The sequence below is a fragment of the Ascaphus truei genome, chromosome 17 (assembly GCF_040206685.1).
Source record: "Ascaphus truei isolate aAscTru1 chromosome 17, aAscTru1.hap1, whole genome shotgun sequence".
Lineage (NCBI taxonomy): Eukaryota > Metazoa > Chordata > Amphibia > Anura > Ascaphidae > Ascaphus > Ascaphus truei.
In genome coordinates this window covers 8,737,138-8,758,654 of record NC_134499.1, presented here as the reverse complement: position 1 = coordinate 8,758,654, position 21,517 = coordinate 8,737,138, and the positions used below count along the sequence as shown (strand labels likewise).

The 21,517-nt window shown below is 56.9% G+C and overlaps 1 protein-coding gene across 1 annotated transcript in view; it reads right to left on the bottom strand.

Moving 5' to 3' along the window:
• Positions 1-20,678, bottom strand: part of GGA1 (golgi associated, gamma adaptin ear containing, ARF binding protein 1) — a 58,629-nt gene extending 37,951 nt beyond the window's left edge. The window contains exons 1-12 of the mRNA XM_075573845.1: positions 20,557-20,678; positions 19,823-19,907; positions 17,560-17,635; positions 16,490-16,588; positions 13,286-13,409; positions 13,070-13,170; positions 9,452-9,532; positions 7,597-7,734; positions 7,240-7,321; positions 6,968-7,075; positions 6,673-6,846; positions 5,631-5,695 (exon numbers count right to left, since the gene is read on the bottom strand). Of these exons, the coding sequence (XP_075429960.1) occupies positions 5,631-5,695; positions 6,673-6,846; positions 6,968-7,075; positions 7,240-7,321; positions 7,597-7,734; positions 9,452-9,532; positions 13,070-13,170; positions 13,286-13,409; positions 16,490-16,588; positions 17,560-17,635; positions 19,823-19,907; positions 20,557-20,587 (1,164 nt within the window). The 5' untranslated portion in view covers positions 20,588-20,678. The remainder of the gene's footprint in view (positions 1-5,630; positions 5,696-6,672; positions 6,847-6,967; positions 7,076-7,239; positions 7,322-7,596; positions 7,735-9,451; positions 9,533-13,069; positions 13,171-13,285; positions 13,410-16,489; positions 16,589-17,559; positions 17,636-19,822; positions 19,908-20,556) is intronic.
• Positions 20,679-21,517: the final 839 nt, after the last annotated feature.

The following is a 21,517-nucleotide window of genomic DNA, read 5'->3' as shown; positions in this document are numbered from 1 at the left end:
AGAATCCTGAGCCAGGAGCACCGGATCATCACCGAGAATCCTGAGCCAGGAGCACCGGATCATCACCGAGAATCCTGAGCCAGGAGCACCGGATCATCACCGAGAATCCTGAGCCAGGAGCACCGGATCATCACCGAGAATCCTGAGCCAGGAGCACCGGATCATCACCGAGAATCCTGAGCCAGGAGCACCGGATCATCACCGAGAATCCTGAGCCAGGAGCACCGGATCATCACCGAGAATCCTGAGCCAGGAGCACCGGATCATCACCGAGAATCCTGAGCCAGGAGCACCGGATCATCACCGAGAATCCTGAGCCAGGAGCACCGGATCATCACCGAGAATCTGAGCCAGGAGCACCGGATCATCCCAGAGAATCCTGAGCCAGGAGCACCGGATCATCACCGAGAATCCTGAGCCAGGAGCACCGGATCATCACCGAGAATCCTGAGCCAGGAGCACCGGATCATCACCGAGAATCCTGAGCCAGGAGCACCGGATCATCACCGAGAATCCTGAGCCAGGAGCACCGGATCATCACCGAGAATCCTGAGCCAGGAGCACCGGATCATCACCGAGAATCCTGAGCCAGGAGCACCGGATCATCACCGAGAATCCTGAGCCAGGAGCACCGGATCATCACCGAGAATCCTGAGCCAGGAGCACCGGATCATCACCGAGAATCCTGAGCCAGGAGCACCGGATCATCACCGAGAATCCTGAGCCAGGAGCACCGGATCATCACCGAGAATCCTGAGCCAGGAGCACCGGATCATCACCGAGAATCCTGAGCCAGGAGCACCGGATCATCACCGAGAATCCTGAGCCAGGAGCACCGGATCATCACCGAGAATCCTGAGCCAGGAGCACCGGATCATCCCGAGAATCCTGAGCCAGGAGCACCGGATCATCACCGAGAATCCTGAGCCAGGAGCACCGGATCATCACCGAGAATCCTGAGCCAGGAGCACCGGATCATCACCGAGAATCCTGAGCCAGGAGCACCGGATCATCACCGAGAATCCTGAGCCAGGAGCACCGGATCATCACCGAGAATCCTGAGCCAGGAGCACCGGATCATCACCGAGAATCCTGAGCCAGGAGCACCGGATCATCACGAGAATCCTGAGCCAGGAGCACCGGATCATCACCGAGAATCCTGAGCCAGGAGCACCGGATCATCACCGAGAATCCTGAGCCAGGAGCACCGGATCATCACCGAGAATCCTGAGCCAGGAGCACCGGATCATCACCGAGAATCCTGAGCCAGGAGCACCGGATCATCACCGAGAATCCTGAGCCAGGAGCACCGGATCATCACCGAGAATCCTGAGCCAGGAGCACCGGATCATCACCGAGAATCCTGAGCCAGGAGCACCGATCATCACCGAGAATCCTGAGCCAGGAGCACCGGATCATCACCGAGAATCCTGAGCCAGGAGCACCGGATCATCACCGAGAATCCTGAGCCAGGAGCACCGGATCATCACCGAGAATCCTGAGCCAGGAGCACCGGATCATCACCGAGAATCCTGAGCCAGGAGCACCGGATCATCACCGAGAATCCTGAGCCAGGAGCACCGGATCATCCCAGAGAATCCTGAGCCAGGAGCACCGGATCATCACCGAGAATCCTGAGCCAGGAGCACCGGATCATCCCAGAGAATCCTGAGCCAGGAGCACCGGATCATCACCGAGAATCCTGAGCCAGGAGCACCGGATCATCACCGAGAATCCTGAGCCAGGAGCACCGGATCATCACCGAGAATCCTGAGCCAGGAGCACCGGATCATCACCGAGAATCCTGAGCCAGGAGCACCGGATCATCACCGAGAATCCTGACCCAGGAGCACCGGATCATCCCAGAGAATCCTGAGCCAGGAGCACCGGATCATCCCAGAGAATCCTGAGCCAGGAGCACCGGATCATCACCGAGAATCCTGAGCCAGGAGCACCGGATCATCACCGAGAATCCTGAGCCAGGAGCACCGGATCATCACCTAGAATCCTGAGCCTGGAGCACCGGATCATCCCAGAGAATCCTGAGCCAGGAGCACCGGATCATCACCGAGAATCCTGAGCCAGGAGCACCGGATCATCACCTAGAATCCTGAGCCAGGAGCACCGGATCATCCCAGAGAATCCTGAGCCAGGAGCACCCGATCATCACCGAGAATCCTGAGACAGGAGCACCGGATCATCACCGAGAATCCTGAGCCAGGAGCACCGGATCATCACCGAGAATCCTGACCCAGGAGCACCGGATCATCCCAGAGAATCCTGAGCCAGGAGCACCGGATCATCACCGAGAATCCTGAGCCAGGAGCACCGGATCATCCCAGAGAATCCTGAGCCAGGAGCACCGGATCATCACCGAGAATCCTGAGCCAGGAGCACCGGATCATCACCGAGAATCCTGAGCCAGGAGCACCGGATCATCCCAGAGAATCCTGAGCCAGGAGCACCGGATCATCACCGAGAATCCTGAGCCAGGAGCACCAGATCATCACCTAGAATCCTGAGCCAGGAGCACCGGATCATCCCAGAGAATCCTGAGCCAGGAGCACCGGATCATCACCGAGAATCCTGAGCCAGGAGCACCGGATCATCACCGAGAATCCTGACCCAGGAGCACCGGATCATCCCAGAGAATCCTGAGCCAGGAGCACCGGATCATCCCAGAGAATCCTGAGCCAGGAGCACCGGATCATCACCGAGAATCCTGAGCCAGGAGCACCGCGAGTTGTATCTTTTTTATTATTGTCATGTGGTGTGCAGCTTTTCCCCTTTAGTGTGTACACACAGACACACACAGACACACACAGACACACACACACACAGACACACACACACACACAGACACAATGAAGGCTCAAACTACATAAAACAAAGCTTTCATGGCTTTAACCCATTCATTGCCAGAGTGCCCTGCAACACATTGCTCAAATTAAAAGGGGCAACCGCCCTAGGACCAAAGAGTATTAATGTCAGCAACATGTTTACTGAGCGATGTGTGGGCGACTGAATAACCAGGGCAGAGACTCGGGAGGGGTGTGACTCCCTCTGGTGGGAGGTCACGGTGCGGGGTCACGGTGCGGGGTCACGGTGCGGGGTCACGGTGCGGGGTCACGGTGCGGGGTCACGGTGCGGGGTCACGGTGCGGGGTCACGGTGCGGGTCAAACAGAGTTTGTACTGCACAGCCTCCCCACAACTGTATTGGTTCTCTGATAAAGACAGGGTGGGATACGGGGAAAGAAAAACACCTCCCCCGATCCGAAACCGTAAGAAACACAATACGCCATTCATTTCCCGAGTGGGTTAAGGGGGCGGGTTACAACATCTTTGCTTTTATGAAGGTTAGATTTGTTGGGGGGGAGGGGGGAGGAGGGCTAGGTGGGATTGCACACTTTAGGAAATAGGGCATTCCAATTGGCTCAGGCTATTGCCATGGACACACCGAGCCCACCTCCAAGCCGGGTGTCCCTTATGCTGCGGTCCCAGCCATGTCTGTGACACGCGCGCCCGGCGCGCGGGGGGGGGGGCGGCGCGTGCACAGCGCTAACCGTGATCTGCGGTCTGAGGGGAGAGTGGAGCTTGCGACGGGAGGGGGCGTGGTCGGAGATTTGCCTCCGTCGCAGGGTTTAAAAAACATTGCAGCACGGCCTTCAGCGGGGAGGTGCGTACTGGGCCCAGCCCCATTGAGGGGCGGTGCTTACACGCACAGCGCACGCAGAGGTGTGCGCCCGCGGAGGTGTGCGCCCGCGGAGGTGTGAGCACGCGGAGGTGTGAGCACGCAGAGGTGTGAGCCCGCAGAGGTGTGAGCCCGCAGAGGTGTGAGCACGCAGAGGTGTGAGCACGCAGAGGTGTGCGCCCGCAGAGGTGTGCGCCCGCAGAGGTGTGCGCCCGCAGAGGTGTGCGCACGCAGAGGTGTGAGCACGCAGAGGTGTGCGCCCGCAGAGGTGTGAGCACGCAGAGGTGTGAGCACGCAGAGGTGTGAGCACGCAGAGGTGTGAGCACGCAGAGGTGTGAGCACGCAGAGGTGTGAGCCCGCAGAGGTGTGAGCCCGCAGAGGTGTGAGCCCGCAGAGGTGTGAGCCCGCAGAGGTGTGCGCCCGCAGAGGTGTGAGCACGCAGAGGTGTGAGCACGCAGAGGTGTGAGCACGCAGAGGTGTGCGCACGCAGAGGTGTGAGCACGCAGAGGTGTGAGCACGCAGAGGTGTGAGCACGCAGAGGTGTGAGCACGCAGAGGTGTGAGCACGCAGAGGTGTGCGCACGCAGAGGTGTGAGCACGCAGAGGTGTGAGCACGCAGAGGTGTGAGCCCGCAGAGGTGTGAGCCCGCAGAGGTGTGAGCCCGCAGAGGTGTGAGCCCGCAGAGGTGTGAGCCCGCAGAGGTGTGAGCCCGCAGAGGTGTGCGCCCGCAGAGGTGTGAGCACGCAGAGGTGTGAGCCCGCAGAGGTGTGAGCCCGCAGAGGTGTGCGCCCGCAGAGGTGTGAGCACGCAGAGGTGTGAGCCCGCAGAGGTGTGAGCACGCAGAGGTGTGCGCCCGCGGAGGTGTGCGCCCGCGGAGGTGTGAGCACGCGGAGGTGTGAGCACGCAGAGGTGTGAGCCCGCAGAGGTGTGAGCCCGCAGAGGTGTGAGCACGCAGAGGTGTGAGCACGCAGAGGTGTGCGCCCGCAGAGGTGTGCGCCCGCAGAGGTGTGCGCCCGCAGAGGTGTGCGCACGCAGAGGTGTGAGCACGCAGAGGTGTGCGCCCGCAGAGGTGTGAGCACGCAGAGGTGTGAGCACGCAGAGGTGTGAGCACGCAGAGGTGTGAGCACGCAGAGGTGTGAGCACGCAGAGGTGTGAGCCCGCAGAGGTGTGAGCCCGCAGAGGTGTGAGCCCGCAGAGGTGTGAGCCCGCAGAGGTGTGCGCCCGCAGAGGTGTGAGCACGCAGAGGTGTGAGCACGCAGAGGTGTGAGCACGCAGAGGTGTGCGCACGCAGAGGTGTGAGCACGCAGAGGTGTGAGCACGCAGAGGTGTGAGCACGCAGAGGTGTGAGCACGCAGAGGTGTGAGCACGCAGAGGTGTGCGCACGCAGAGGTGTGAGCACGCAGAGGTGTGAGCACGCAGAGGTGTGAGCCCGCAGAGGTGTGAGCCCGCAGAGGTGTGAGCCCGCAGAGGTGTGAGCCCGCAGAGGTGTGAGCCCGCAGAGGTGTGAGCCCGCAGAGGTGTGCGCCCGCAGAGGTGTGAGCACGCAGAGGTGTGAGCCCGCAGAGGTGTGAGCACGCAGAGGTGTGAGCCCGCAGAGGTGTGCGCCCGCAGAGGTGTGAGCCCGCAGAGGTGTGCGCACGCAGAGGTGTGCGCACGCAGAGGTGTGCGCTGTGGCAGTGACTGGGACCGCAGCCTCACATCTCTCCCCAGCCCGGAAAGGCGCATTCTGTGTTAGGGGGGAGTTGAGCCAGATGCAGTAAGAGGGCGTTTCATACTGGAAAGTTAGGGGGGGGGGAGAGGTTTGATAGCCATTGGGACTATGAGACGCCGTCCCATCACATACGGAGGTACCGTTATAGCTGCTGTGTGTGGGGTAGGTGAGGGGGGGGGAGTGAGGGGGAGGGGGGGGAGTGAGGGGGAGGGGGGGGAGTTAGGTTACCTGGAAGCTGTTCCACGCAGAGGATTCTAAAGGTTGGGTTGGGAGTGGAACAGGGTCATTTAAACCTGCGGGGAGAGAGAGTATGAGAAAGGGAGTGCAAGAGGGGGGGGGGAGGAGGAAAGAGAGCGCAAGAGGGGGGTGAAAGAGAGAGCAAGAGGGGCGGGGGGAAAGAGAGGGCAAGAGGGGCGGGGGGAAAGAGAGGGCAAGAGGGGCGGGGGGAAAGAGAGCGCAAGAGGGGGGGGGAGGAGGAAAGAGAGCGCAAGAGGGGGGTGAAAGAGAGAGCAAGAGGGGCGGGGGGAAAGAGAGGGCAAGAGGGGCGGGGGGAAAGAGAGGGCAAGAGGGGCGGGGGGAAAGAGAGCGCAAGAGGGGCGGGGGGAAAGAGAGCGCAAGAGGGGGGGGAAAGAGAGGGCAAGAGGGGCGGGGGGAAAGAGAGCGCAAGGGGGGGGGGAAAGAGAGGGCAAGAGGGGCGGGGGGAAAGAGAGGGCAAGAGGGGCGGGGGGAAAGAGAGGGCAAGAGGGGCGGGGGAAAGAGAGGGCAAGAAGGGCGGGGGGAAAGAGAGGGCAAGAGGGGCGGGGGGAAAGAGAGCGCAAGAGGGGCGGGGGGAAAGAGAGCGCAAGGGGGGCGGGGGGAAAGAGAGCGCAAGGGGGGGGGGAAAGAGAGCGCAAGAGGGGCGGGGGGAAAGAGAGCGCAAGAGGGGCGGGGGGAAAGAGAGCGCAAGAGGGGCGGGGGGAAAGAGAGCGCAAGAGGGGCGGGGGGAAAGAGAGCGCAAGGGGGCGGGGGGAAAGAGAGCGCAAGAGGGCGGGGGGAAAGAGCGCAAGAGGGCGGGGGGAAAGAGAGCGCAAGAGGGCGGGGGGAAAGAGAGCGCAAGAGGGCGGGGGGAAAGAGAGCGCAAGAGGGCGGGGGGAAAGAGAGCGCAAGAGGGCGGGGGGAAAGAGAGCTCAAGAGAGGGGAGGAGAGGGCGCAAGAGAGGGGGAGAGGGCGCAAGAGGGAACAAGAAGACAGGAGTTAGAGCGCGTGCGACAGGGTCAGAGAGAGACCTCACCGAGAGACATGAGCTCATCGTCCAGCAGGGAGGCGGAGAGCTGCGTGGGGAGGCCGACGGAGGACTGCAGGGGCAGGGTGGGGACAGAAGGGTAGGCAGGGACCGCAGGGTATGAGGGGGCAGCGGCTGCCGTCATGTCCAACCCCGAGAGATCCAGCAGAGCGGAGGAGCTGACTGCACAGAGGAGACAGGGTTAGAACTGCAGGGTACCGCACATCAGATCCCAGCCTCCCGCCACGTGCGCGGCGAGTGGTACCGAGGCTCACCGTGTCCCTGACAGCCGCCCTCCCCTCACCTGGCATGCTGCAGGAGGCGGCCTCACCGTTGATCTCCTCTCCTCTCACCAGCTGCCGGTACGTGTTGATGACTTGGGTCAGACTGTCGTTGGCCTGCAGGATTTCCGCTGGGAGGGGAAAAGAGGAACTGGCAGGTCACGCAGGCTCTGCGCCACGTGGGACCGGCAGGCCACGCCGGCCGTCTGGGCCACGTGGGACTCGCAGGTCACATCGGCCCTCTGTGCCACGTGGGACTGGCGTGTCTAGCTATATCACTGACCCTTCCTCTTACCCAAGGCCTCATCATTGTCTTCCGTGTCACTGGCGAGGCGGAACAGGGTGGGCCTCATTTTCTCGCAGCGCTGATACAGCTCCTGGAACACAAACCACAATCACACCACGAATCCAAAAGTCAACCCCCCCCGTGAATTGCAGACAAATGGAATATTCCAAGGGCTGTTTTGAGAGGTGGGTGGGGAGGCGGGGTTAGTGTAACCATGAGAACAGCCTAAGCCAATCAGGGTGCTCCCTGCCAGACAGCTCTGTGATGTGTATGTGCGCTTTGCTGAATGGGATGTTCCGATTGGTCAGCCCTGACTGATGTCTCCTGAGTGGAGCATTCTGATTGGCCCTCCCTGACTGACGATACCTTCATGAGATCCTCACTGCCCTCCGAGGTTTGCTCGGCACTGTATGTGCTCAGCATGTCGCTCAGGAGCTTCACGTTGTTGTTCACTTCCTCAATGGCGTTTACTCGCTTTGAGATTTTCTCCATGCGCTTCTGGTCCTGAGAGGAGCGAGGGGGGGGGGGGAGAGAAATGTGAGAGGAGAGAGGAGCGAGAAGGGGTGGGGAGGAGGGGGGGAGCGAGAAGGGGTGGGGAGGAGGGGGGGAGAGAGGAGCGAGAAGGGGTGGGGAGGAGGGGGGAGAGAGGAGTGCGGGGGGGGAGAGAGGAGTGCGGGGGGGGAGAGAGGAGTGCGGGGGGGGAGAGAGGAGTGAGGGGGGGGAGAGAGGAGTGAGGGGGAGAGAGGAGTGCGGGGTGGAGAGAGGAGTGAGGGAAGGAGAGAGGAGTGAGGGGGGGGAGAGAGGAGTGAGGTGGGATGTGAGAGGAGATAGGAACGAGAAGGGGGGGAATGTGAGAGGAGAGAGGAGAAAAGTGAGAGGAGGACTAGGGATGGACCGAGTGTCCGAGGGATCTGTTGGTGCTGGTTGCCTGGCTGGAGTCTGCGGGTGGGGGGGCGGGAGTCTGCGGGTGGGGGGCGGGAGTCTGCGGGTGGGGGGCGGGAGTCTGCGGGGGGGGGGGGGAGTCTGCGGGGGGGGGGGGGGGGAGGGGGCGGAAGTCTGCGGGTGGGGACGGGAGTGGGGCGGGAGTCTGCGGGTGGGGGGCGGGAGTCTGCAGGGGGCGGGAGTCTGCGGGTGGGGGGCGGGAGTCTGCAGGGGGCGGGAGTCTGCGGGTGGGGGGCGGGAGTCTGCGGGTGGGGGGCGGGAGTCTGCGGGTGGGGGACGGGAGTCTGCGGGTGGGGGACGGGAGTCTGCGGGTGGGGGACGGGAGTCTGCGGGTGGGGGACGGGAGTCTGCGGGCGGGAGTGGGGCGGGAGTCTGCGGGTGGGGGGCGGGTGTCTGCGGGGGGGGGGGGGGGGGCGGGAATCTGCGGGTGGGGGCGGGAGTCTGCGGGGGGGGGGCGGGAGTCTGCGGGGGGGGGTGGGGGGGGCGGGAGTTTGCGGGGGGGGGGGGGGGCGGGAGTCTGCGGGGGGCGGGAGTCTGCGGGGGGGGGCGGCAGTCTGCGGGTGGGGGGCGGGAGTCTGCGGGGGAGGCGGGAGTCTGCGGGGGGGGGGGCGGGAGTCTGCTTGCGGGAGTCTGCGGGGGGGGGGGGAGTCTGTGGGGGGGGGCGGGAGTCTGCGGGTGGGGGACGGGAGTCTGCGGGTGGGGGACGGGAGTCTGCGGGTGGGGGACGGGAGTCTGCGGGTGGGGGACGGGAGTCTGCGGGTGGGGGACGGGAGTCTGCGGGTGGGGGACGGGAGTCTGCGGGTGGGGGACGGGAGTCTGCGGGTGGGGGACGGGAGTCTGCGGGTGGGGGACGGGAGTCTGCGGGTGGGGGACGGGAGTCTGCGGGTGGGGGACGGGAGTCTGCGGGCGGGGACGGGAGTCTGCGGGCGTCTGCGGGTGGGGGGCGGGAGTCTGCGGGTGGGGGGCGGGAGTCTGCGGGTGGGGGACGGGAGTCTGCGGGTGGGGGACGGGAGTCTGCGGGTGGGGGACGGGAGTCTGCGTGTGGGGGACGGGAGTCTGCGGGTGGGGGACGGGAGTCTGCGGGTGGGGGACGGGAGTCTGCGGGTGGGGGACGGGAGTCTGCGGGCGGGGACGGGAGTCTGCGGGCGTCTGCGGGTGGGGGGCGGGAGTCTGCGGGTGGGGGGCGGGAGTCTGCGGGGGGGGGGCGGGAGTCTGCGGGGGGGGGGCGGGAGTCTGCGGGTGGGGGGCGGGAGTCTGCGGGTGGGGGCGCGGTTGTTACCTCTTGGACCATCTCTTTGATGAGCTTGTTGGCGGCCCGGAGGTCCTCAGGGTGCGAGCTTTTCAGGAGACGGGCCAACATCTGAGGATCAGGAGGGAGAGAGCAAGAGGGTGACACGGGGGGGGGGGGAGGGGGGGAGACAGATGGGCAGGAGAGAGATGGGGGATGGGGGGGAGAGAGTCATATGGAGGGGAGGGGGGGGAGAGAGACGGAGGGGGGGAGAGAGACGGAGGGGGGGGAGAGAGACGGAGGGGGGGGAGAGAGACGGAGGGGGGGGAGAGAGACGGAGGGGGGGGAGAGAGACGGAGGGGGGGGAGAGAGACGAAGGGGGGGGGGGGAGAGAGACGGAGGGGGGGGGAGAGAGACGGAGGGGGGGGAGAGAGACGGAGGGGGGGGGAGAGAGACGGAGGGGGGGGGAGAGAGACGGAGGGGGGGGGAGAGAGACGGAGGGGGGGAGAGAGAGACGGAGGGGGGGGAGAGAGAGACGGAGGGGGGGGGGGAGAGACGGAGGGGGGGGAGAGAGACGGAGGGGGGGGGGAGAGAGAGACGGAGGGGGGGGGAGAGAGAGACGGAGGGGGGGGAGAGAGAGACGGAGGGGGGGGAGAGAGAGACGGAGGGGGGGGAGAGAGAGACGGAGGGGGGGGAGAGAGAGACGGAGGAGGGGAGAGAGAGACGGAGGGGGGGGAGAGAGACGGAGGGGGGGAGAGAGACGGAGGGGGGGAGAGAGACGGAGGGGGGGGAGAGAGACGGAGGGGGGGGGAGAGAAACGGAGGGGGGGGGGAGAGAGACGGAGGGGGGAGGGGAGAGAGACGGAGGGGGGGGGAAGAGAGACGGAGGGGGGAGGGGAGAGAGAGATGATGGGGGGGAGTGAGAGATGATGGGGGGGAGTGAGAGATGATGGGGGGGAGTGAGAGATGATGGGGGTGGAGTGAGAGATGATGGGGGGGGGAGTGAGAGATGGGGGGGAGTGAGAGATGGGGGGGAGTGAGAGATGGGGGGGAGTGAGAGATGGGGGGGGGAGTGAGAGATGGGGGGGAGTGAGAGATGGGGGGGAGTGAGAGATGGGGGGGAGTGAGAGATGGGGGGAGTGAGAGATGGGGGGGAGTGAGAGATGGGGGGGAGTGAGAGATGGGGGGGAGTGAGAGATGGGGGGGAGTGAGAGATGGGGGGGGAGTGAGAGATGGGGGGGAGTGAGAGATGGGGGGGGAGTGAGAGATGGGGGGGGAGTGAGAGATGGGGGGGGAGTGAGAGATGGGGGGGGAGTGAGAGATGGGGGGAGTGAGAGATGGGGGGGAGGAGTGAGAGATGGGGGGGGGGGGAGTGAGAGATGGGGGGAGTGATAGATGGGGGGAGTGAGAAATGGGGGGAGTGAGAGATGGGGGGAGTGAGAGATGGGGGGAGTGAGAGATGATGGGGGGAGTGAGAGATGGGGGGGGAGTGAGAGATGGGGGGGAGTGAGAGATGGGGGGGAGTGAGAGATGGGGGGGAGTGAGAGATGGGGGGGGAGTGAGAGATGGGGGGGAGTGAGAGATGGGGGGGGGTGAGAGATGGGGGGGAGTGAGAGATGGGGGGGAGTGAGAGATGGGGGGGAGTGAGAGATGGGGGGGAGTGAGAGATGGGGGGGAGTGAGAGATGGGGGGGAGTGAGAGATGGGGGGGGGGAGTGAGAGATGGGGGGGGGAGTGAGAGATGGGGGGGAGTGAGAGATGGGGGGGAGTGAGAGATGGGGGGGAGTGAGAGATGGGGGGGGAGTGAGAGATGGGGGGGAGTGAGAGATTGGGGGGGAGTGAGAGATGGGGGGGAGGAGTGAGAGATGGGGGGGAGGAGTGAGAGATGGGGGAGGAGTGAGAGATGGGGGGGGGAGTGAGAGATGGGGGGGGGAGTGAGAGATGGGGGGGAGGAGTGAGAGATGGGGGGGGGTGTGAGAGATGGAGGATGGGGAAAGGAGAATAGAAAAAGATGAAAGTGGAAGAGAAGATGAGTTGGTTCAGTGACAAAGCAGATGCGGATATTAGGAGAGAGGGGAAAGCAGAGAAGGTAGAAAAAGTGGGAAGATGAAAACAAAACTGTTATTACGTCTCTCCTGAATATATTCATATGGAGCAGACAATGCGTGTGTATCTGCAGGACGGCTGGGTGCGTTTATATACGTATCTATGCAAGGACGGATAGAAATATGAAGATGGTACATGTATTACATATTGTGTGCACATATATATTGTGCCACAGAGGTGTTAAAACGGGAAGAGGAGTGTGTGTATAAGAGCGGATATAGGAGTATAATACAGACGTTTCTAAGGCGTGACGGTGTTAAAATTCCAGTGTGGGATGGGTTAAACGTTTCTTGCTAATGCAGCATGGGGGTAACAGGATAGCACCCCTCCCAGACCGGAGCGCCCGTCCAGACAGGTGAGGGGAGGCCCCACAACATACAGTCGGATGAAACAGCAAGCGAGCAAGTTATGCTTCTCAGTATCCTCACCCAACAACATGGACAATGTGATGTCAAGAACGGCGGAGACTGCTATTGAAACTACAATACCCACTCCCGTTTGCCCTCGCCCCCGATACCCGCTCCAGTCTCCCTCGCTCCCCCCCAATACCCGCTCTCGTCTCCTTTGCTCCCCTGTCTCTCTCGCCCCCCCTGATACCTGCTCCCGTCTCCGTCTGATACCCGCTCCCATCTGCCTCCACCCCTGATACCCGCCTCCCTCGCCCCTCCTCCCTTCCCCCCGATACCCGCTCCCATCTCACTTCTCAGTGGCTAAATATACACAAAATATATGAAGCTGCAGAATTGGCAGAACATACGGGTGGGACCCGCACAATGTGAGTGTTACCAAGTGCCTGCTTAATAAGTATGAATATTGTACCATGAGAGCTAATACTTTGTCTAGAATAGAAGAGCTCAAGACTAACTTGTGTATTTCACACAACGGTCAGGTCTGTACTACACCGGTATTATATGCCGAGCCCGTATTATATGCCGAGCCCGTATTATATGCCGAGCCCGTATTATATGCCGAGCCCGTATTATATGCCGAGCCCGTATTATATGCCGAGCCCGTATTATATGCCGAGCCCGTATTATATACGAGCCCGTATTATATGCCGAGCCCGTATTATATACGAGCCCGTATTATATGCCGAGCCCGTATTATATGGCGAGCCCGTATTATATGGCGAGCCCGTATTATATGCCGAGCCCGTATTATATGCCGAGCCCGTATTATATGCCGAGCCCGTATTATATGCCGAGCCCGTATTATATGCCGAGCCCGTATTATATGCCGAGCCTGTATTATATGCCGAGCCCGTATTATATAAGGGAAGGTACTTCGAGGAAAATCTAGCTGTCAAATTGATCCTTCTTTAATGCTGGCTGTACACAGACATACTTCCATATGGACAGATATGTGGAGCATGCAGGTTTCGGGGCACATATGGGATGGGTACAGGAGTGTGGCAGTGAGTAACCATCGGGTGTTGGACCAATGGATAGTGTCAGAAGTGGTGTGTGGATATGGGATATGGACTGGGCGGTGGGACCCATACATGGCACCAGTATAGAAGACATGCTGGCACAAATACACGGACAAGGTGGTGGGACGCTTTGTACCTTAGACTTCTCATCGTCGTCGAAGATGGCGTTCTTGGGCCGGGGTGGGGGTGGTGGGATCATGGCATCTGGGGGGAGCGTGGGATCTTCCTTCAATATACCTGCAGAGAAGAAATCAATGACGCCAACTGGGGTTCAGGCAGAGGAGCGAGTGTGGGAGCATGACATATTTCCGAGCAAGGCACCCCAACCCGAGCCCCCCGCCCCACTCCTCACCTTGCTTCTTCAGCATCTGGTAGGCCTCAGAGATCTTGGCCTCGGTGGAAAGTCCCAGGGTCCAGCTGTAGAGCAGCTCCAGGACCTTTAACTTCACTTTCTCCGGGGAGCGGGCGCCGAGGTACTGCGGAGAGAGAGGAGGCGTGGAGCACGGAGCCGTCTATTACAGGGGTCACCCGCTACCCCTAAAAGGGGCTTATTCACAATCCCAGAGAGGCGAGTTTGTTCACGGGTCACCGAGCTTCAATAAGGCCATCTGAAACCCAATCAGCCCGTGTACGTCTATCTGTATTTATATATCGCCCTCCATGTACTCGGCGATTTACTGCAGTGACACACGGGACATAACAGGAACAAGCGCGTCATACACCGAGGGGACATTGGGAAAAGGGATCCCTGCCCCGAAGAGCTTACAATCTAAGTAACTTAACATCGGATCCCCCCAAAAGTGGGGACAAAAACACTGTCTCAAACTACAGGCCAATCTCACTACTCCCAATTCTATCCAAAGTCATGGAAAAATGTGTCCACTCCCAATTAAGTGATTACTATAACAAGACAAATTTCCCAAATTTCCCTAGCCAATTCCAATCTAGCTTTCGCCCCAAACACTCCACCGTAACTACCCTACTAAAAGTTTGCAATGAAATCCAGTGTGGAATGGAACGGGGACAACTCACTGGTGCAGTATTCCTAGATTTTGCAAAGGCTTTTGAAATGCTATCCTGCTTAACAAACTCCAGAGCTCTGGAATAGGGAAACATGCTTTAAACTGGTTTCAGTCCTACCTATCAGGTAGATCCCAACATGTATCCATCTCAGGCTCTAACTCCAACCCCCTGGATATCACCTGTGGTGTCACGCAAGGCTCTGTTCTGGGGCCCCTACTCGTCTCAGTGTTCATCAATGATCTTCCCACATCTTGTCAGGAAGCCTCAATACACATGTATGCAGATGACACAATCCTATATGCACACAGCCATAGCCTCTCTGACCTTCAACACATACTTCAATCTTTTGAGACTCGAAAACTGGATTTCCCAAAACAAACTGTTTTTAAACACTGACAAGACTGTAACAATGGTATTTGGGACCAAGACTACATTTTTAAACCTTCCAGTGACTGAGCTCCTGATTAGAACCAACGCTAACACCACCCTAACCCCTGTCACTAGTTTTAAATACCTGGGCTTATGGTTTGACTCCCACTTAACATTCGGAATGCACATTGATACCCTGACAACCAAAACCTATGCCAAACTAGGGGTACTTTACAGGAACAAATCCTCCCTAAGTCTCCTGGTCAGAAAACGTATCGCACAGCAGATGCTAATGCCAATTATTGACTATGGAGACATAGTATATGGCTCGGCACCTCAACAAACATGACACCCTCTACAATTCAATTTGTCGTTTCGTTCTCCAATGCAACTATAACACACATCACTGCGAAATGCTCAAAGAACTAGATTGGTCAACACTCGAGTCTAGGCACAAAGTTCACCTTTCCTGTCTTACCTTTAAATACTTTCTGGGCAAGCTACCCAGCTACCTGAACAAGCTCCTCACCCCTACCACACGCAGCACTTATCACCTGAGATCAGACTCCAAAAGACTGCTCATGGTCCCAAGGCTCAACAAAGTATCCGGCCGCTCCTCCTCTTACCGTGCACCCCAAAACTGGAACAACCTACCAGAGACTCTCACATCCAGCACCAGTTTAAGTTCTTTCAAATCTAAGGCTGTCACACACTTTAATCTGGTCTGTAACTGTTTCATACGCTCCTAATATATATTTTCTTTAACGGTGCACGCAATGTCTTGTATATAATGTATACCCTGTTCATTTATGTAACTGTATTTGTTACCGTGTATTATTTGTTTTACTCTGTGCCCAGGACATACGTGAAAACGAGAGGTAACTCTCAATGTATTACTGCCTGGTAAAATATTTTATAAATAAATAAATCGGATCGAGCTCAGACATCCCTTATTGAAGCCCAGTAAATTCCCCCTCCTATGCGTATACTGTAAACGCATCACGATATATTATCGCCATCTTAACCCCGTGGTTGCCAGAGAGGCCAGTGACCCATTGCAAAGCAATGACATCGAGATGTTGTGTGTATCTTGGCCCTGATGAAGGCCCCCTACCCGGCAGCTGGGTCTTGCTGGATGCAAAAGAAATATGTTATAAAAATGTGTTACCAGGAAGTAACACACAGAGTTACCGCTCGTTTTCACGTATGTCCTGGGCACAGAGTTATAACAATACACGGTTACATTAAAAGAACGGGGTTATACAGACACTTCATGGGCAGTTAGAGTTGGACAATTGGGTGCAGGGGATAAAGGCCTGGTGAGTCTCACATTGAAATAGAGCAGCTTTAACATCACCAAACGACGTCCGCATTCGGTAGCAAACGGCTCACACCATTTGGCTGCCATATGGTTTCTAAATGGAGACAACAGCCTGGAGACCTTTTGGACTGCAGTGTGTATTAACGCTTTATGGCGCGCAGAATTTAAGCGTCGCTGTGCACTTGCACTATACACAAGAAGTTGGGTTAGAACCGGGGCGCCCTCCGGAACCGCACTATTTTCAGCGCCGGGGACCCCGTTGTTCCGGATATAATCACTGGGGAAGTTACCTGCATCACTTCCTGATTTATCAAGGGGGATTTGTGGCTGTCCAATAGGAAGCCACAACTGATGATGTTGCAGCTTCCTATTGGCCAGAGATTTGGAAGCCATTTTGTCTCCCCTGAGGGAGATTGAAACCCAGTAATTTAACCGCTAAGTATCTCTGAAACCAGGGCGTCTCTCGAGTTGAACCTGGTGGCGTTTTTCTCAGGGGGTGCAACCTGTAACAGAGAAATGGGGGTGGAAACAACCTCCAGCGGAACGGCCCTTTAAGGCCAGAGCCAGTAAAGAAGAGAGTCTGACAAAGTTCCCGTCACGTGGCTACACAGCAAGAGTGGCCAACTGCAGTCCTCATGGGGCCACCAACAGGTCAGGTTTAAAGGATATCCCTGCTTCAGCGCAGGTGGCTCAATCAGTGGCTCACTCTTCTACCGCAACACCTGTGCTGAAGCAGGGATACCTCAAAAAGCTGACCTGTTGGTGGCCCTTGAGGACAGGAGTTGGCACCCCGTTATACAGCGCACTGGAGTGTCTCATCCTGCCGGGGGTCCCACCGCTCACCTTGGGGGACACCACTTTTATCAGCTCGTTGAGAAAGCGGAATTTCCCGACCTCGCTGTGGAAACGTTTGCCGCAGTTTTTCATGCAAGCCTCCAGGACCTGAGAGAGGGGGGGGGGGGGTGAGAGGAGAGAGCACGAGAGAGGGAGAGAGGGAGAGAGGGGAGGGAGAGAGAGGAGGAGGGAGACAGAGAAAGAGAGGGGTGCGCATCAGTAAAGGTGCTAGGGAGATATGTTCTTTATATTTGCACTCCAGGTCACAAGGTGTAATCCCACCGCCGGCCAAAAACCCACCTGGGTCTTACAAAATGCTACTTGGCTTCCTCAAAACAAATCTGAGCCCTATAAACGCAAAAGGTGCGGCTCTCTCTGGTAATTAATTCTAAGTTGCAGTTCTTCAGGGCCTGTGAATGGGGGAAGAGTTGGTCAATGAAGTGTTTTCTTTCACCTTATCCCACCCTGTTCTTATCAGAGCCACAAAATATAAGGGGAGGAGGGCTCTGCCTGTGCAAACCACCCCTCCCCCCAACCATGTCATTGCCATTAGTACACTTTGCCCCTAGGAGAGACTGACCCCTTAACCCTGTCACTGCCATTAGTACACTTTGCCCCTAGGAGGGACTGACCCCTTAACCATGTCACTGCCAGTAGTACACTTTGCCCCTAGGAAGGACTGACCCCTTAACCATGTCACTGCCATTAGTACACTTTGCCCCTAGGAGGGACTGGCCCCTTAACCATGTCACTGCCATTAGTACACTTTGCCCCTAGGAGGGACTGACCCCTTAACCATGTCACTGCCAGTAGTACACATTGTCCCTAGGAGGGACTGACCCCTTAACCCTGTCACTGACAGTAGTACACTTTGCCCCTAGGAGGGACTGACCCCTTAACCATGTCACTGCCATTAGTACACTTTGCCCCTAGGAGGGACCCCTTTTAAAGCAGCTTATGTGCGCTCTCGCTGTGAATCGCAGTATACACGGCTATTCAACTGTTTAGAATAAAGAGAGAGAGGGAGCAAAGTGCTGCATGCGCCCCGGCAGAGAAGGGATTACATATACACACGTTACCATCAGCGCCTGCATGGCCTCCCATTCCTGCGGAGACTGAATCTTGTGCGCCAGAAGCCTGGTGGCGAGCTGCGGTCTGCGAGAGAGACAGGCGTTACAGAGCGCCGTGACGATGTCACATAGGGGGATCAGATCAGCGTGACAGCTCAAGGCAAACTGCACCGTTTCAAGGGCTCGTGACCCCTTCATTGGGACAACGAGCACTTTGAGGAGTCAAACATTGATGACTGCCAAACAGTCTTATCGCCAAGACGTTAGGTAAAGAGAGTAGAAACGCCCTCAAGCTTTTGTTGCCCTGGTTTTGTTTTCCGGTGCATTTTCTGTTTCACCCATACAAACATGCCACTGTATTTAGCCAACTTTCATCCGAGAAGTGCCTGATGCTTTCAAATGAATCCCAATCTATTATAAACCTGCCACTAATTTGCACTTTATTCAAACATACAAATGTAATATGATGTTGGATGGATGTTGGTTTACACCAGGTGACTTTAATAGAATATTCAATATGACCTGGAATGATGGACAAATATCCCTGGGTTTGGGTTTAATACGGTCATGATAATATCATGAGATATTATGTATTTTAATCCATGTGATGCTTCAGGGGTTAATGAAGGTACAATTTGGGTTTAAAAATACAATATATTGGGTTTAAGACAGGTCCATACTTGTCATGTGTCTGTGCTGGGCTTCAAACAGAACTTAATGGGGGTGGGCTATTATTGATAGCCCACTAAAAGAGACAGGTGTTGGCTAGAAGGTCAAAAACGCAAAGCAGAGGTGACTATCAGCCTGAAAGCAAACTCGCAGTTCCTGAATAACTACTGGTACATTCCAGAGAGGTGACACACAGCTTATGCCCTCATTGAGGGACTTTATTATAAATAAGAATATCAGGTGACGTCATCTACTGTACAGTAGGGCCCGCTTCTCGACGACCCGCCAATACGGCGGTACCGAGAAGGGGCCACCATGTTCACGCACACGCAGAAGGGGGGCGGCCGAGTCTGCACATGCGCAGAAGGGGTAGGAAAGATGGAAAATCGCAGGTGGACATAGCAAATGCCATGTTCCGCTTTTCGGCGATTTCCCCTTTCTGGCAGAATACTAGAACGGAACCCGCCGTATGAGTGGGGCCCTACTGCACCTACCAAGAGGTATATGTGGTTGATCGTGGCACATAATGATTACAGACGTCAGGTCTAGCAGGTACTAAGGGACAGATAACTATTTGTCACTCAAATTTAGGACTAAGGCGGTCATACTTAGTCTCGTTACGTTCGTCTTAACCACCTGAATCTGTGTCTAAGTATTAGAGGGGGGAAGTTATGTGTGCAGTTATATATGGAGGCAGGATTCAAACATCAATCTCACAGCGGAGTTACGACAGGGGTGGGATTATGGTGTTTCAATGGGAAAAAATAGTATATAAAGCTTAGCAAGGGTTTATGAAAATTAGATTTCAACAAAGGTGTGTTTGGACCAAACATGTGAAGTTCCATTTTCTGCTCCGGTGACCTCTCTGAGAAAACCTGAGACATACTGTATGGTATAGAGATTTCTTTATAATATGTTCTCCTTTTATTTTAAGAAATTTGTCCTGCATTTAAGGCAATTGTATGTTCTTGTAATCCAAGTACTGTGTATATCTATCTCTGTATGTATGTATGTATGTATGTATGTATGTAGTATGTATATATACACACACACACATATATTCACACACATACACATTTAATAAGTGATGCTTCGGGCTCTGAATGAACTTTTGCACACTCAGGAGTATTTACATTTTCGGACACATTTTGCTATGACGTGTGTTAAGTGCATAGTTTGCTATCATAAACAGGGACCTGAGACCCTGGCAGATTAAGTATACATCTTTTATTTGTATTTCTCAGGTGGCGGAAGCATATAGATATGATTGCAATTGAGTAAAGGGTTGATATTAACTCATTGAAGGTACTTTGCGGAGGAGAAAGGCTAGAGTAGCCGTTTGTATTAACCCCGATTGCATATCTAAGTCATGTGCTCACTTGTGTGCTATTCGTGACAGGGACCTTTGCGATGGTGAAAAGTGCGACATCCTGCGAGCTTTGTATTAACCCTTGTCACGTATGCAGGTTGCATGCTCACAGGTGCGCCATACGTGACAAATACCCAGTCACCATTTCTTGTTAGCAGAATCAGAATCCTGTGTGTGATACAGTGACACCTATTTCTGTGTCAGGGAGGTCCCTATGGATCTGTGACTTCTCACCCCTCAAGGTCGCGGTTCAGCTGGTCACAGAAGGCCTGCACCCCTTCCCAGTCTTGTTCCTTGTTGAGTGGATTTGTGGCCCGGTCTGCAGAGAAATAAAAGCCAACACAAGCGGATGGTCAGAGGCACGCAATGCCGAAATAGGAAGTGTGTCACATGAGAGGGCCCGGCAGCAGGACTGACCGCTGCAGCACGCCTGGAAACCCCAGAAAGTGACAAATGACATCGTGCTCAGGACATATGTGTGACATGACTATGGGAAGCCAGTGCACAGGCATACCACATGACACCACGCAGAAGCCATGAGCCAGTGACAGGCAGTGCATAGTGACATCACACATACAAGCTATAAGAGCTATGACATCACATAGGTCATGGCAGTCAGTAAAGCGTGACATCACAAAGCTGAACTTCCAAAGAAAAGTGACATCATGCAGAAGAGGCAGGTATGTGACATCACAAAGTGCAAGCATGACAGGCAGCCAGCCGTGACATCACAGGCAAGATCCATGACGCAGAACACTGGAAAGTTGTCTAACACGCGTGACGTCGTCCACTCCACGAGCAGTGTCGTCACAGGCGCTGGTTATAGGCGGGGACAGTACTTTGACGTCACTGATGCGGAAGCAGCCGGGTTGCGTGTCAACAGGGCTGTTCAGCGGTATATCCCGGGCCCGTCCCTCCCCGGTGAGGTCGCCCCGCTCCCCCCGCACCCCGGTGTCCCCCTAACTCACTGATCCGGGCCTCCAGACTCTCCTCATCCATCCTCCACACGGACACCAGCACTTACACCGCGGCACTTCCGGCTCGATTCGCGCCACTTCCGCCCAAACGTGACGCCGGTGCCGGTCCCACTTCCGCCCGGACTCAGGCAATCGCTGACCACGCCCACCTCCTCTTAAAGCTGCAATGCCCTTCTTAAAGAAGAAATCACACTAAAACTCCATCCTTATTATATCAATTTATTGTAACTATTGCTTCTCTGTCCTAATGATGTAGCATGTAAATGATACATGTGTTATATATTGTAATATGAATGAATTATACTGTTGTATCACTTTATAATGAATTATATAATAGTATTATTCTTATCTATCCAGGCCAAAGTAAAGAGGCAGTCCCACTAAGCTCCCCAAAAATATTGTTGTACTTACCCAAATATTATTATTATCCTTTACTTGCAAGGTGCCAACTTATAGTATGGGGATACAGAGTTATGTATATTACATAAACAGAATGACATGTAAATAAGGGCAGACACGTGTATCTCCGTTCCCTGCTCACCTCTGTGGCGCGTGGGGGAGGCTGCAGGGAGGCGCCCAGGTGCCACCAGAGCTGCGGCGGACCTGGCATAGGTCGAGGGAGCATTCCGGTGTGGGCTGCGGGCAGCAGCTGGAGCTCCGCGGCGTACACGATCAGCAGGGGCCGCCATTTTTGTTGCGTACACATGCGCTGTAGGATCCCTGCGCATGCGCACTGGATAGAGTTGAGGCGGCCATTAGGCAGGCTCCGCAAAGGAACTACGAGTCCCAGCAGCCCCAGGGGCTGCTCACCACATGGAGCAGGTGAGCCAATAGGGCTCCCGTATTCTCGAGAGGGCAGATACATTTGGCGCAGAGGACCACGCACACTATAATGTTGCTGCGCCAGTGGACAGAGCCACGCGGCGATCTGCGTCCTGTGGTCTGACCTAGG